Genomic DNA, 15,754 nt, shown 5'->3' on the forward strand with positions numbered 1-15,754 from the left:
GGTGACGCACGTCCGCTGGTCCGGTGACGATGGCGACGTCGTAAGGTGTGTGTAAAGTGCTGGTGGAGAGGCGGCGGGGAACCGGGGAGACGCTGGAAGGGGACAGGCGAAGCGCCTTGCCACCCGGCGGTGTTTATTATTACGAGGTTGAGGCTGGTTGGAGCTGAACCGGGATCCAGTCAGACAGCAGAGACCAACTCCGGCTTTCCAACCGGCAGCTGGTGATGGTCACAATCCTGAACACTCAGCTGCACCGGGCATTCATCAAGCCGGTGTTGCCCGGGCTCTCGTCCTGGGATTGGTTGCGGTCACAGCTCAACAATCCAGCTCACACTGATGACATGATCAAGACGAGGACTAGAGAAGGGGAGGGTAGTGCTCAATAACGTAGAAGGCAGGCCACTACTGTGTGTGGAACGACAAAAAGGAACAGAAGACGGGTGGACTGCGGCCCGTGACTACCTATGTATACAGCGGTTCTAGAGTCCAAGCCCATTGGTAATTTGGGATTCAGAAGGGGTCGGGGGGTGCGGAGGAGGATGGAAATTGTGCGTGCTGGGGGATCGTTGCAACTGCCAGGGAACGCCTGTCACAGTGCGGGCGCCGGACGACGACCAGCACCTGCCGGACCCAACTTGGCACCATGGCGGCTCGGGGTCGCAGCGGGTTCAGCCCAGTGGGCAGCCGGCAGCGACCATGGAACCTGGAACCGAGGAGCGGGCTGCTCCCGTCATTTAGTGCCCCCCGTAAGCTGAGGCGGCCCGAGAAGGCCAGCACGGCGGCGTACTGTGTAAGCAGCATTGCTGTGGACGCTGTGGAGGGTGTGTACATTAGTGTACGGCACTGCAAACATCTCGCTGTTTGTCGCCTGCTGGCAGGCGACAAACATCACCTCATAGGGCTGCCAGGGAACGGGATGCAGCAACAGCCCTACCCAAGGGGGAGAGAGGGGACACAAGAGAAGACGGAACACGCGGAACGGCAAAGGGGGAATGGGGTTTGGAGTCTTTGGGCGACAGGAGGGCGCTAGCGGAGATGGAAGGGCGGCCGTCCATTTCCCACTACGGATACTACACTACACTAGCAAGATGCAGCCTGAGATTGAACGGCCCGGGGGTCGATTGGAACGAGCTGGAGGTAACTGCAGACGCTTGCCATCTCGGCGGGCGGAAAAGCGTCGCGTCATCCAGAACGGTTAGTGAAGCCCGGGTCCCACTCGTCTCGACGCCTCTCAGCCCTCTGGACCTTGACAATGACAGGGTCCTGATGAGGGTCCGTGCCTCCTTGGCTTCCATTCGCAAGGGGTTTGGATCATGGATGGCTTCCTGCGTGCTGCGAGACCTAGCCACCCAGCTTCTTCTTCACTCCCGGATCTGAACCTCGAGATATGTGGCGGCTAACGGTTTCGACCCCCCAAAACGGGTTTGCAAGCCTCTGGGATGTGCTGAATCAGATCGTATGGTGAGAAATCGCGCTGTTCCAGACACCCAAGCACGCGCCAAGTTACGCAACCGCATGTCGGAGAAACTCGCGCCGCTGGGCTCCCGAAAGGCGTTGAATCCGCGGACGGGGTTAGGGTAATGTATTCACAAGTTGCTGACACGTCGTGTTGGCTCGTTGGCACGCGCGTGACTCGAGGTCGAGGTTAGGTGGACGTCATAATGTAGACCTCCGTCAGGTGGCTTCCACCAAAGCTTCGTAGGGTACCAGGCATACTGTGTATAGCAGAAGTGTTTGCTGCCTCAGCTGCTTATTACTACATGGCCGACACCTTTGGGCCTATGTCCCGTACTATATACGCGTGCACGCCCGGGCGTTAGTATCTGAGGAATGTACATGTACTACATACATGTAGGGTCGCTCCAGCAAATACCAATGTGGTGGTTGTGGCGCTGGATAGAAAGCAAGGAGAAATGGGTAACGTTGCCTTAGATGTCGGCCGTAGTCATGCAAAGCACCAAAGCCAAGGCGTACATACACACAACTCGTAGTTGGTGAGGCAAGCAGGGAGCCGCTTCACAGAGCGTTGCCTTTCCCAGAACCGAGGCACGCGAGTAATGCCCATCAGCACTAGGGCCCCTTGTGTGTGGCAGAGGAGGGGGCGGTCATCTAGGTAGCAGCAGGCGATCGGCACTGATGGCAGCACATGAACTCCAATTTCCGAAACAGCAGCAGGCCCCGGTGCCTTGTGGACCGGTTTACCTGTTTCAGCAACTACGTATGTCCCTGGTATTTACTCACGAGGACGAGTACAACCACAGAGACCTCGCCGGTATCCGTACCTAAGGTACGTACACGACAAATAAACCGCGCATTAAGCGGTCTGCAACCGGCAAAAGGGTCTCGAGTCCGAGGAAGCCGCTGTGTGCATCCGCTCCGGTTGCCAAACAAGGCAATATAAAAGGAAGAAGGAAAAACAAACCGTACATAGGTATGCAAGGACGAGATGACGATGCGTCCACGCGTACTCTATGTCCGACATGGGAAATGCCTTTCCCTCTCTGCCCAGATCCGCACTGCTAGATCCAGCTGAAAGACTTGAGGCCCAATATATATGCACGGGACGTCCGTACGTGGAAGCCCAAGACGACGAAGTCGGCGACTTGCCCATGTCTGGCAAGGTGTGATACTTCACCTGAGCTCAGCTTTATAGTTCAGCTGCCAACAACCGCAGGGAAACGGGGGCAGGTGTGGCAAATATGTGGAGGTACTTCCCTGTGAGTAAGCAACACAGGTTGTGTGCTGCAAGAGACACAGACTTGTCTCACACAAGACAAAAAAAGAAGGACAAGAAAAACAGTTCCACATCCACAACAACCAGTCCACCACACAACTCGTCACAACTAGGTCAAAAACGCATGCAAATAGAGTATCTAATGCCCAGTCACTGTCCTTTCCATTTCTATACATTGGTTCAATACCTGGGGGATTTGGTACACCCAATGGTTGACAGACTCCTGGCTCAATGAAGCCCAACTTACCCCTGAACGCTTTTGCTCAGGGGGAGCCTACCTCCCAAGAGTGTTGTGCTGCAAGAGACTTGTACCGGACGATTATTGATCACTCTCGGGGACTTGTCAGATCTTGTCCGCGTGATTTTTGCTTTTTTCCATCTCAGCCCTATGGTAGGGTCGGGCCAAACAAGCAGGCTGCCCTGGCAATCCCGACGGGATGCTATTGGCCTGGGGCAATACGGGCCACATTATATCCGTACGTAGCCCGAGTTCTTTATCTCTCCGTCCGTCCTACTTTTTGTGGAAGTTTATGTAGAGTAGGTAATTGAGACTTCAATGCAGGGTGTCCCCACATGGTGACATGGCAAAAGCACAGATAGCTGGCAGGAGCACCTTGAACAGTTCAGGCAAAGCCGGCTTTCACTAACTTCCAACATACCATGAATGCAACTCCGGTTCCGTATGTACAGTTCATCACCAAATATCTACCGGTACGTATTGCATGTCCTGGGTGTCAATCGCCCCGCAAGCTTCGAAATGCTTACTGTGTATGTACATGTACACTAGGTTGCGGGGTAATTCCGTCAAGACATGGTCGATTGGTGTACACAGTATGGCCTTGGTACAGCGCAGTGCTGGCGGTGAGGGAATGCGCCAGCTCTCCACCCGGGTGTTCCCCGGTCTTCCCGTTGGTGTTTGTCGCGAATCTTTCTCCTGGGTTTCTTTGAGATTCTAGCGCTTACCTAGGTGAACGCGATGCAAATCCTTCCGGGTGGGTGCCCGGGACGAAAGGTGAGGAGGATTGGTACTCGTACTACTGTATGTGTTGTCTAATACACACAGTACGAATCAAGTCCGGGACTCCAGCAGTCGCGCTGCAAGCCCAGGTTGTATTCTCGGCGAGTATTCCCCAATGAAGACTCCATTCTGGGATAGTGCAGAAGCAGAAGGAAAGCAGACGGAAGTATTCGTATCACGCCCTGGCAGTGCGCGAGGCCCGCTATTCCTCTGCTCGGACTTATATGTACGGATATGTCCTGGGCGTATGTACTGTATTATAGTGTATGAGAATGTACTGTACAATACGTACGTATAAACAATACAAACACTTACAGATGTGCCACTATAGTCCGTACTGGTATATAATAATCTTCGTACTCGTACATACGGTACATACGGTTCATACGAAATACAGCATTTAGGTACCTTAATCGGTGTTGGCTCGTACGGAAAGTACGACCCGGGCATGGTGCAGGATCCAAACTCGGAAGGGGTTTCGATCGTCGACCTTCCACTACACCCACCATCACTTTACCCCATGCACCATACACTACATCCAAACTGCCCGAGGACGTGCCGCCTCTCTGGGACTATTGAGCCCACAACTCAGTAGTTCAGGTGATCGTCACGGCATTTTCCGTTGACATGTCTCACTTTAAGCACCTCTCCCAGAGCACCGGGAAGAGATCTTCAGGGAGGGGGAGGCCTCCTCAACTCGGATCGACATCCACCATATCCACCACCATTCCAGACCGTCTGAGAACTAAAACCTCTGTAGACAACTACACTAAGACGGCAGTTCCAGCAGCCACATACCGGTAGTAGAACGGCTCAAAGCGGCCAAGAACCGAACTTATTATTTACAGATATAATTCAAGGCCGACACGACCCGAGAGTCGTTGACGCCGCTTCCATGACGCTTAAAACTGCCATCACGCTAACGCGGCCCTAAACGACACTACCAGACGCATAAGGCCGAATGAAGAAAGCCAGCGTAGGGGACACCCCTGATGGACCGTTTGACACGATGTAGCCCTACCCCGCGTGTGTCAAAGTCCGATGGGGCTGGAAAAAAAGCGCCGCACTCGACGCCTATCCCGGGTAAAGAGATCTTTACAATTAGCGTGGGGAGTGCTAATTAGGCCGAAGTCTTCCAGTGCCTTCGGTGAACCAACAAGTTGAGCGGCCGTACACTAGGAGGTGAAGAAGAGAGCGGAATTGGCCCGTCGAGCTCCCGCGCAAGGTCCCTCGTTGAATGCCAGGGGTTCGCAAGTGTCGTACCCCTTTTTGGGACGAAGGTCTTTGAGGGTGCATGATGAAGGGCGAGGGTTGAGCAAGGTCGAAGGGCGCGAGCAAAGAGAGCCCGAAACTAGATCAGCTTCTCGTATTACGCATAACGTGGCCTAACTCGGAACACCAGACCACTCGTCTCGGGCTCGTACTGCAGGAGAAGCCATGCTTTCCACAAGCAGACATCTTGCCGAGGGCGAGGCGTCCAGCGGGTTACTTCATTCACCCTCCTCCTCCTCTTCGTCAGAGCCTCCTTGGGCGTCATCATCGTCATCATCATCATCCTCGTCACTTGACCCCTCACCTTCGCTATCGCCCTCGCTTCCCGGGTCATAGTCCTCCTCCATCTCGTCTTCCTCGTCCTGTAGCCGCTGCTCGGCCTCGCGCTGGGCCCGCTCCAGCTCGGTCAAGCCATCCTCCTCACCTCCCTCACCAGCCCCTTCCTCATCCCCGGCAGCAGCAGCAGCAGCAGCCGATTTCTTGCTGCCGGCGTTCTCCGCCAGCTGGCGCTTGGCCTTCCTCTGCTCAGCCATGCTGCGGTCGGCGAGCCCGTGCCGGCGGACATAGGTCTCGTCGATGCCCTGATAGTCCTCCTGGTCGAGCATGCCAAACTCGATCTCCTTCTCGAAGGCCTCCTCGCCATCGTTGTTGTCGAGCTCGACCACCATGTTGAAGGTCGTTCGGAGCACGTTCGTGTAGCTCACGGCCACGATGCGGTCCAGCGGGAGGAACAGCAGCGGCTTCTTGAACCCCCACAGGATGCCGGTCGGCAGGAAGAACAGGAAGCCGTCCTTACTGCCGCGGAAGGCTTTCACGTGGACCGCCTTCTCGTTGGGCCGGTGCGGCTGCCGCGCCACGCTGTGGAAGATCTTGGGGTCGGAGGCGACGAGCTGGCAGGCGTGGTTGCCCGCCGCGCGCAGTGATGTTGTCAGCGCCCAGTGGAAGAGAGTGCTGTAGGTGTCCGACACGGCCTCGGCTGTCTTGGCCGATGGACCGGCGATGCTGCCGGGTTTGGGAGCCGTCGCTGGGACGGTGAAGACGAGTGGCTCGAGCGGCTGTTGTTTGTCGCCCGGTGCGGCGCCCGCTTGTTTCGCGGTTGGGAGGTAGCTATCCCGCGGGAGGAGGACGTAATTGTACTGCACTTGGGATTTGTCGGGGACTGGCAGGTAGAACGCGTGGTCTAATGATACAGGACAGGTGGGTTAAATGCGAGCTCGCGGCCAAAAGGCGAGCAGCTGATACTTACCGATATCCGTCCACGCGTACGCAATTCCCTGCACCGGGACTGAAGACCCCGGCGCCCGGGCATATAGGAAATTCTTGGTGAAGCATAGGTCGTACTTCTTGCGCTGCGGCGCTGTAACCGAGATGTCCTTCACCTCGAGCAGCACGGGGTCCGTAGCAGCAGCGTCGGCGTTGAAGCCAGCCGGCTGCGACCCAGCGGGCAACGCTCTGCTCCCCGTCTGTCCGTTCCGCTGTGTTTGTGCGATATCCACGCGCCTCCTCTTCGATGAGGGCCCATCGTCGAGATCAACAGCTGAGGCCAGCCGCTCGTACACAAAAGTGGCAATGTCGTTGAACAGACTTGTACGCGCTGGGGTATCTGGTTCGACAAGGCGTCGCCGCACGCTTCGTTAGCAGTCAAGATTCTTGGGTCTCGAGATCCGGAGGTTGCGCAGTCATTGTCCTTGTTCGTTCAGGGCCGCTGAGCGCATGGTCTTGACGAAGGCAGGAGACGGTAGGGCATACCGGCAGCGTTCTGGATGCCCGCAAGGATGTCTGGTCGCGACTGGAAGACGAGGCCCAGGGTGTGGGTGTCGAGTTGCGCCGCCATGGGGGGCAGGCAGGAGTCGCAGAGGAATAGAAAGTCACCGATTGACCGAAGAGCCGCAGTCGCGATCGTGCCGTGCGGTAATTGTAGCCCAAGTTTACAAATGATCTTACAGCGGCAGAACTCTATCGTCGGCCAGACGCGTCCATGATACTAGTAATTGACGGTCGCAACCAGTTGTGTTGGAAATTGTGACCAAATAGTACGAGTGACGCTAAGCTGAATTTGGCAATGGTGTAAGTATATGTGACGTCAAAACGTCTTCTCAAATGACCCCGCCAACCATCTTCTTACTCAACATTACCAACTCATAAGGGACATGTAAGAGAGGCCTATGATGAATTGGTGCTGGATCATTGAGCCAAGCTTTATTTCCGAGTTGCTGAGTGTCGGGCAACGACTGAAGGATATGCCGACGTCACATCTGGAGCCTTGTCCATGACCGTAACGGCGACTCCGACCGTGTATAACACCCTAGTTGACAAATGTCATCCTGACTGCGACCGGAACGTCGACGGAGACGGTGTCCTCCACCATGACGGATATCGTCGTGGCCGTGGCCGGGACGTCTATTAGCGATACAACCAGCACGGTTACCGTAGTACAGGTACGCAGCCCCGGAACACCCTCCAAATGCCACACAGCCATCCGCTTGACCCTGCCCCTAGCCCAGGACCGTACCCATTCATGAAACGCCGGCCTCTACCGATATCGAGTGAGCGCTCCTGACCGCAACCACCTCCATCAGCACGACCTGGACCGTCTTCGCGAGCGTGACCACCCCCGCGACTGTCCCCGACGTAGAGTCCCACATCACGACCGTCACTGTCACGGGGCAGTGTGTGACGATGGCTTTTAACGGGCCGGGTTATACCGGTGCCGGAAAACGTGGCGTGGCTGATGCCCAACAACACCGAACGTGCTGATAACCAAGAGTCTCTCCATCCGGGTTCTCGGCGGCATTGGGGACGCCTGTGCTTGGCCAACCACGACGGCAATTCATCATGGACCCTTGTGTCATGTATGGACGGAAGCCGGGGAGCCTCCTGGTAATTGTTGCCGCCGTAAGTTGTCGACGCCATAAGTAATATCGATAGAGGAATCGTTATTGACAGGACCCTGGCTAGAGGCAGCGGCTCCGTTGATCCCAAACACCGGCGCCTTTTCGCTCGAAACCGCTAGCCGCACACGCATACTGACTGCGGTGTTCAAGTGTGGATTGGGGCGGGGTGATAGTTCCGATACCAACCGCGGCATGTGTATTATGACTTGTGAGTCTATGACAGCCTAACGGCTGTATGTCGTGACTACCTTAGTCTTAGTCCCAAGTCCGGAAAGAGGAGAGGCAGAGTGTGTATCTGCGCTGGCCAGTCGCTCGCGATGCAAAAGAAGCCACGTGCGGTCGGCGTTTCTCTTCGGCCCGACAAAACAAAACTCTTTCATATTCGGAATATTGTGCTGTACATTGCGGCCTGAACTGGTGGAGGGACGCAATATGCAAAGTGATGCTTTCCTGGCGAGCCCCCGCTGCCTCAAGTGTATCAAATGAGAGGTTGTCCAGGGGGCCAGAAATGCCAAAATGCGATTGTACTTTGACAGATCGGACCCGATCAGTAGCAACGCCCATTTATTCGTCTCTGAGAGGGACTCCGTTCAAGGGAAGGACGTCGTCGGCTGAGCGGAAAGCTAGAGGTAAGATGCCACACAGAGATGGGGATTTGGTTCGAGGTACTTGGGGTCCAGCTACCCAATAGCAACGTACTTGCCGTCTGGGTCTGTGAAGTGTGGAGAGTGGAGACTCGTTATGACGGAAGGTTCTTGGGAACTGAAGGGAAGAAGGTCGGATCCTGCATCCGCTCGCGGTTGCGCCTGGCAATTTCTGCTTGTCTCTTCCTGTTTATCCGTTGCTGGTAGAATGTACTAATACCGTACCGGTCAGCGGACGCCAGGGATAGCAGTGCGACAACGCTCTCTCACCTCTTTAGTTCAAAGACACGAGGTTCCTCCTCCTCCGTTGGCGAGGGAGCGGCATCATCTTTGGTCGCTTCTTTCTTGTCCGGACTCTTCCGACTGTCCTCTCCGGGCTTGCTATCCTTGTCTTTCTTGTCCTCTGCCGCATCGTCTTTCTTTTCGCCTTCCTCTTGTTTCTCCTTCTTCTTCCTCTGCTTTTCTTCGTATTCCTTCTTCACGCGCTCAATCTCGGCCTCGAGCTCGCGCTTCTTGCGAGCCTCGATGGCGGCCTCGTCGATCTTGGGCGTGCAGAAGAGCGGGTCCTTAAGGTGGGCGGGACAGACATAGAACCAATCCTGGGCAGTGTCAGATCGTAGCGTTCGTGAGCGACAGCGACGCGCTCGGAGGATTGTGATGGGAAGGAGCGAACCTTGTTGTCCGGGGTGATCAGGACGCTGGAGCTGAGCTTGTAGCAAATGTCGCACGACTTCGCCTTCGTCTCTGCCACCTTGCGGTGCGCGTAAAGATTGGGGAATGCCATCCCGCGCCGTCCGTACCTTGAATGGCGGTTCCTCCGGCTTCAACGCCCCTTTTGCGTGCCTCTCTGGGCGTGCACACTACACTGTACCACGTAATCGAGAAAGATGCGGGCGGAACAGCCCGAGGCCCTGAGCTGAGCGCCGATCGTTGGCGGGGATCTACTAATTAGTACGGACACAGTCGCAGAATCAGCAAATACCGTGCGGCAGCACAGTGCTTGGCCCGGAGCTCCTGTTGATGCCCGCAGTGACGTCACATTGTCTGACACCAGCGTACATATGGTACGAGGTCAACAATGGAGTCAATTCCTCACATTTGACCCTGACAGACGCCACCACGAAGCATCCGAATGAGGACGCGTCCAATACCAGGTGATACACCGCTCTCCAGCTTGGCAGCTCCTAATACGTTGCCAATGTAGGCCGCCATTCACGTATCGGCCCTTCCGCCCGCAGTCGTCGATGCCCGACAGGACCGAGGGCGAGGCCAAGGCTCAGAGGTTGAACCAAAAGGCATTAGACGAGCAAGAGCAGGAAGTGAGGGTCAGATAGAAATCGCTATATGAATGTGAGATATACGGTCGTCGACATTCGGTGCTATTATAATCGAGTGCTAGGTATATCTTTCAAAGTTCGGGCCGTAGTGCCAGAGACTCTACCAACTCCCTCTAGTGTTCCTTCCTTTTTAGGAGATTCACTCTACTGTTCCTTCCTTAGGTAGCAAGGGACATCCACACCATGTCACGGCCTGCAGAAAACAGAACCTCTTCATGGTCTTTTATAACTGACTCCTTGTCTCGTTGTCTGAACTGCCGCCAACCGATACTCTATTTACCTAAGCAGATACATCAATATTGCCACTTGAAAGCGTAGCGAGGATGGATCAAGAAACCATTGATGTGAGCCCACTGCGCGAAGGTGATTTGCCCGAGTGGCCAGGGGAGTTGCCCGTCACCACGACCACGGCAACGGCAACGGCGACGATGACAGCGACGACGGCGAGCGTAGCGGCCATACAGTAAGTTAGGATATCACATCAGTTCTCGATATTGATCTGATCGTACATATAACTCTATAACATTCTTTATCTAACAGTAACGTATCTTATAAGCGAGATGAACATATAAGCGAATTGAACACTTCCCACCATACTATAACAGTCAACTACAATTACAACACAACAACATTATGAACCTACTATAATTACATCAGAAACGGCTGAATCAGATGCTTCTGCAACCTCCTGACAAGTGCGGGCATTATGACCAGGCTTGCCGCACACACCACAGCACCGAACCTTCGTACGAGCCCCCCCTGCACCACTACCATCCGGCTGCATTTCTTGTGCCACCTCCCCAACCACAGCCTTTTGGTCTAGTAGATCCTTTGCATCTTCTACTGCAAGTGATCCTCCAAGCTATACACGCGTTCTTTTGGCTCTTCGGCGCTTGCTTAGCGCCTCGTTGGCCTTGCGGAGCGAAGCATTCTCTGCCTGAAGGAGGGCCACCTGGTGCATTATAGCCATCGTACCCTTGGTAAGCTGGTCCACAGCAGCCAACATCGAAGTCGGGGAGCTATTTTGATGGTTGGCAATGCGAGTCTTGATGAGCGTTAACTGTGAGTTGGCTTCTTAGGGGTTGTATAGTGTCTGGAAGACCCAAGATTGTATAGTGCCTGGCCGTAAGGTTGGGGGTATTAGTATACGAAGCTTGATATCTAGCTTCGAAAGTACCCTCTCTAGATCGTACAGTACAAGGCCAGCCCCTATAAAACCGCCCTATATATTCCTCTTGGTGATAGAGGCAAAGAAGGCTATACGAAAGGCACAAAGGAACTCGAGCTTGCTTACGTGGCTGATATACACGCGTATCAAGTCCTCGATCTGGCGACCGTACACCTGCTTTAACGGCCCAAAGCAGCCAACATCAAGTGGCTGGAGGAGGTAGGATGAATATGGAGGCATGCAGAGCGTGATAATGTTGTTCTACTGGCAGTAGAGCTCGAACTCGGTTGAATGGTGGCTTTCGTGGCCATCGAGGATCAACAACCGGTATTTGCCCTTTATCCGAGGCGCTATATGGTAATCGAAGTGCTTGATCCAATCAAGGCCTACTGCATTGGTAGTCCAGCCATTCTCGGTGGTTGCAATACGCCAGTCGGCCGGGAGGTTGCACTCGGTATACCAGTTGGCGAGGTAGTATTGCGCCGCTAAGATAATGAACGGAGGGATAGCCCAGCCAAGGGCATTGACGCCTTGGATTACGGTCGCCCATTTGCGGTTGCCAGGCTGGGCTAGCTTCGCCTTACCACGGCCATCCGAGGTTGTTACCACCATGCCTGGGAAGATAATGCCCATTATAAACCCAGTCTCGTCGAAGTTGTAGATATCGTCATCTACGATACCGTACTTGGCCTTAACGTTCCGTACAAGGGTAAACCATTCGCCAATGACCTTTGGATCCTCGCATTTGGCCCTCTGGTAGTCGTATCTACGCGTATAACATATCCGGAGCTCTGGCTGGCGTTTGACGAAGTTATACGCCCAGAGCTTACTGACAGGGGGCGCGTCGCATACGTATAGCAGTTGGTTGGCCATATCTTCTACACCACGTAGTCTCGGGGGAAAGGCTCGCTCAGATAGCTCAATTATATACTGAACAAGAGCCTTCTCTTCGGAATCGGTGAGCCGGCGCGAGTTGGGCGTAGTATCGCGTCGTGCAGGCTTGCCGTCGCGTCGGTTTCGGATGGTATTGACTGTGACGTTATAGATATTTGCTGCGGCGCGAAGACTAAGTTTTGGGTTCTTTTGAATAGCTTCAAGGGCTAAGATTACCCTAGACTCTCTTGAAGCCGAAGACATCGTTGGGTGTAGAGGATTTTGGTTGTGGTATGGAGAGAAGACGCGTCGCGGTCAAAGTGTTCAATTCGCTTATATGTTCATCTCGCTTATAAGATACGTTATATATAGCTCCTCTGAAGGACATCCGTACGTTGGTTGAGAATACCGCATTGGCCATACTATACGAGGATAAAGGTACCCCTCGGAGTCCCTCCTTTGCCCCCAGCATGCTGCAGTTCGCATGCCGTGTTCCAGGATGCCCCAGCGTTCGCCAGGACTTCAGGATCAAGAGGAAACTCCTGTTCCATCCAACAGCAGATCCATACCGTGCGTTACTTTCTATAGTGTCTACCTAGTATGAGGCTATAGACTAATGGCATCTATAGGCCACCGTGCAAGCTCGCCTCCAGGTGTTACAGTCTGGGGCTACGGTGTCCCAGGGACCCCCTATCGCCCTACCATCAACGCCCCGAAAACGAGGTTGGAGGGAGGTAATTCCGGAGTCACCGGGCTACTCGTCTCCGGCAGAGGGTGATAGGGAGGTACCTGAGACCCTACCGTTCCTACCATCCCGCCCGAAGCGTAAGCGGCCAATACTCCCATCCGAGAATCAGCTCCCAAGCAGGCTCCGCCAATGGAAGGACCAGTTTAGGACGTGGCGAACAAGTTGGATAAGAAACAGCATTGACCATCACAAGCGGGAGCAACTCGTGCAAGGAGCAGGATCCTGCCGCTCCCCATCGTGGTCGAGGAGGACCCGGCCAACAATGGCAAGCAGGAGTATGGTCGATCCATCACGCCCAACGACACGATCCAGCCGCTGGCATTGCTTGTCCACTCAACAGCCCCTATCGTAAGGTATGTAGAGCGCTTGATCCAAGCCGAGATTCCGCCTGTCGTGGAAGATGCGCGCCAGCGTCCCGTCCTTCGCCGACCGGACCTACTTCACGCGGGCCCGGCTCCGCAAATTGAGCCGGGAGATCGATGAGCTGTCAATATCAAGCGCAAATGCGACCTGCTGGCACATCGGGACGCAAAGAGACTGGCCAAGGGGGGATTCGGTTTGCCCGCAGGCTGGTGGGCGATCGTATACTATGTTAGTTTTCATACCGAGTGTGGATGGTAAGTACCCTTCGCCAATAAAGCACACGATGGAGAGGTGGTCGCCGCTGACAATATACGGGTCTTGGTAACAGGGACCTTGTCGAACAGGTCATGTACCTCGCCGTCTTACTTACAATAGATATTGTCCGTAAGTGAATCTTAGACCCCGGGTATCATAACCTCCCTCTGTAGAGGCACCAAGATGTCGCCCTAAGGCAATACTGACAATAAAATAAGAGTCCATCTACACAGGGAGATGAATATCAACCCTTTAACACGGTCAGGTCCAGGACGCTAGGTTAGCCAGGCTGTTGGCTCTGACTAACAGTCTGATGGTGCGCGGAACTGTCTATGATTCGACTGCTAGATCTCGAGCCCGGAGAATCTGCCCCTGAGCACATCCGGCTGCTCAACCACGGTGTATATGGCGCTGCTATTCCATTCTCGGGGTTCGTTAAGGGGCTGTCGATTACCAAACTCCCCGAGCTATACAAGAACTCTATCCTCTACGCTCCCAGTAAGCTCGGGTATCGCTACTGGCAGAATAAGCTCATTTTCCGTAACCAAAGACTTCCGGTTGGCAGAATAGACGCCTTATCGTCAACGAGAGGTCAGGAAAAACTCAACGGTTGGAAAGTTAGGACTCGTTTGGCAAGAGCAGAGCAGCGACCTATAGGTGTTCAAGCCGGAATGAGGTAGTGTCGAGGCGGTCCTCCTACTACTTAAGTCGGTTCAACTGTTTGTAAGATTCGCGGCTTCCCAAGATTAAAACAGAAGAATTTCCCAGCCACTTAAAAGCTATAACCATAATTCTCTAGTTGTAAATTTACCTAACCCTATAACTACGGCTTACCAAAACGGCCTGACAGCCCAAACTATCTTTGGATCTGCTCTACGCGTGACTCGAGACTCGAAGACCAGATCGGTTCAGGGAAAGGCAGCGGCATGGCCTTATGTAAGCATCGGAACTCCTTCTGCTCATGCTCCGACGGGGCAAAGGGTACATCATAAACTGTAAGAGGTAGCCGTCGAGTGTCATCCAAAGGGGCCACAAGGTTCCTCCTTTACGGAGTAATCACCCTGCCCCCATATTCCATGGTCATCCAGGATGAAGTCTGCCCGGTTTCATACCAGGTATTCCGGTCTCTTTATATTAGCAATGCACAAATATGCAACAGGGCCTTCTTCATGCTGACCCCGGTACCATTCGACCCCGACTGCTGGATAACATCTATCAAGCTCTGGTACCTTTAACAAGGACTATCACCTCAGACCAATCCGGATGCGCCGCCTCGACGGTGACCACAAACCCCTTCTGTTCCAGCAAAGCCCTCATCCTCTCCACCGCGCCCTCATTCCCAACCGTGGTAATCTCCAACACAACGTTCTTCACCAACGGCCAATGCTCCTCATCCAGCCCCGCCAGCACCTCAAACTCGGCCCCCTCGACATCAATCTTGAGCAGATCAATACTCTCCACCTTCAACCCCCCACCCTGCTCCTCCTCCTCGGACCTCCCCTTTCTTGATTCCAACTCCAAGAGAAAATGCGACAGCCGCTGAACCTCCACCTCCACCACCTCCTCCTTGCCCAGCCACGCGTCAATCACCTGCTGCCCGTGCTCGGGGAACTTACTCGCTACCAGCTGCTTCAGCCCATCCTTCTGGTCCGGGAACAGGGTCGAGTTCCCGGGCGCGTTGGGATAATACGTGAAGGTGGCGGCCGCGGCCTCGCGCTCACCGAGCCCGGAGCGGAAGGTGGAGATGCGCGGGTCGTCGGCGAGGCCGTGCAGGCGGAGGTTGCGCAGCAGGGTGCTGTAGGTTTGGGGCGCGGGCTCGAAGGCCAGGATGGTGGCCGAGGGGAATTTCTGCTTGTAGTAGAGCGTGAACAGGCCGATGTTGGCGCCGGCGTCGATGATGAAGGGTGAGGAGGGAAGGTTGGGCACGTCGTAGCAGTGGTCGGCGTAGATTTCGTTGTAGATGAAGCGGGCCTCGCGCTCCGAGGGGGTGTGGATGGTGAAGCCGTCGGCGAGCTCTACGAGGGGAGGTGTTGTTGTCATTTTTTCTTTTTGGATTTGATGGGGAATTTTGTATGGAGTGATTTTGGAAGGTGATAGGGAACTAAAGTAACGTAGGTGGTGTTGGTTTAGTTAGATTGAGCTTGGAAAGGGAAGAGAGCGGAAGAGAGAGATCGAGGAAGGCGCTGAGGAGGATCTGCTTGCTCCTGCTCCTGCTCTAGAATCTGTCAGACTATAGTAAGTGTTGGTGTCTTTGGGCAAGATGCATATATCGCGGCATCCTGGGATGGAGCTACTGCCTACCGGGTAGGTAAATATCGGTGGGAGCAGAGATACGCGGGATGTAAGCACTAGAGCAAGGCTGATGTGTGTGCCTGATGCGCGCATAGCCCAGGATATGCAGCATATTATGTCAGCCTGCAGAGTGATATGTCCCGTGCCTGTCAGCAA

General features: G+C 54.5%; 5 protein-coding genes across 5 annotated transcripts; 1 reads left to right on the forward strand and 4 right to left on the reverse strand.

The window, feature by feature from the left end:
- Positions 1–448: 448 nt before the first annotated feature.
- Positions 449–930, reverse strand: B0T15DRAFT_218682 (uncharacterized protein). The gene has a single exon (XM_062862780.1). It carries the CDS (start codon positions 829–831, stop codon positions 511–513), a length of 321 nt encoding a protein of 106 aa, XP_062721900.1. The 5' UTR covers positions 832–930; the 3' UTR covers positions 449–510.
- A 4,312-nt stretch (positions 931–5,242) lies between these two features.
- Positions 5,243–6,858, reverse strand: B0T15DRAFT_397510 (putative chaperone protein; the record flags this gene model as incomplete). Its single annotated transcript, XM_062864906.1, has 3 exons — positions 5,243–6,204; positions 6,271–6,627; positions 6,774–6,858. 3 exons carry the CDS (start codon positions 6,856–6,858, stop codon positions 5,243–5,245), a joined length of 1,404 nt encoding a protein of 467 aa, XP_062721901.1.
- A 1,799-nt stretch (positions 6,859–8,657) lies between these two features.
- B0T15DRAFT_494240 (VPS4-associated protein 1) lies at positions 8,658–9,346 on the reverse strand (the record flags this gene model as incomplete). Its single annotated transcript, XM_062866998.1, has 3 exons — positions 8,658–8,775; positions 8,833–9,161; positions 9,236–9,346. 3 exons carry the CDS (start codon positions 9,344–9,346, stop codon positions 8,658–8,660), a joined length of 558 nt encoding a protein of 185 aa, XP_062721902.1.
- Positions 9,347–12,410: 3,064 nt separating this feature from the next.
- On the forward strand, positions 12,411–13,876 carry B0T15DRAFT_511969 (uncharacterized protein; the record flags this gene model as incomplete). Its single annotated transcript, XM_062867950.1, has 8 exons — positions 12,411–12,510; positions 12,570–12,674; positions 12,712–12,765; positions 12,882–13,041; positions 13,285–13,305; positions 13,380–13,435; positions 13,655–13,804; positions 13,872–13,876. 8 exons carry the CDS (start codon positions 12,411–12,413, stop codon positions 13,874–13,876), a joined length of 651 nt encoding a protein of 216 aa, XP_062721903.1.
- Positions 13,877–14,092: 216 nt separating this feature from the next.
- B0T15DRAFT_534444 (S-adenosyl-L-methionine-dependent methyltransferase) lies at positions 14,093–15,643 on the reverse strand. The gene has a single exon (XM_062869437.1). The coding sequence runs from the start codon at positions 15,344–15,346 to the stop codon at positions 14,522–14,524; it is 825 nt and encodes a 274-aa protein (XP_062721904.1). The 5' UTR covers positions 15,347–15,643; the 3' UTR covers positions 14,093–14,521.
- Between the last annotated feature and the right edge of the window lie 111 nt (positions 15,644–15,754).

The sequence above is a fragment of the Chaetomium strumarium genome (genome assembly GCF_033439665.1).
Source record: "Chaetomium strumarium strain CBS 333.67 chromosome Unknown B0T15scaffold_4, whole genome shotgun sequence".
NCBI classification, from domain to species: domain Eukaryota; kingdom Fungi; phylum Ascomycota; class Sordariomycetes; order Sordariales; family Chaetomiaceae; genus Chaetomium; species Chaetomium strumarium.

What these genes read in the sequence shown, in the direction of transcription:
- B0T15DRAFT_218682 (XM_062862780.1), bottom strand. Translation starts at nt 831, where the DNA reads ATGTACACACCCTCCACAGCGTCCACAGCAATGCTGCTTACACAGTAC.
- B0T15DRAFT_534444 (XM_062869437.1), bottom strand. Translation starts at nt 15,346, where the DNA reads ATGACAACAACACCTCCCCTCGTAGAGCTCGCCGACGGCTTCACCATC.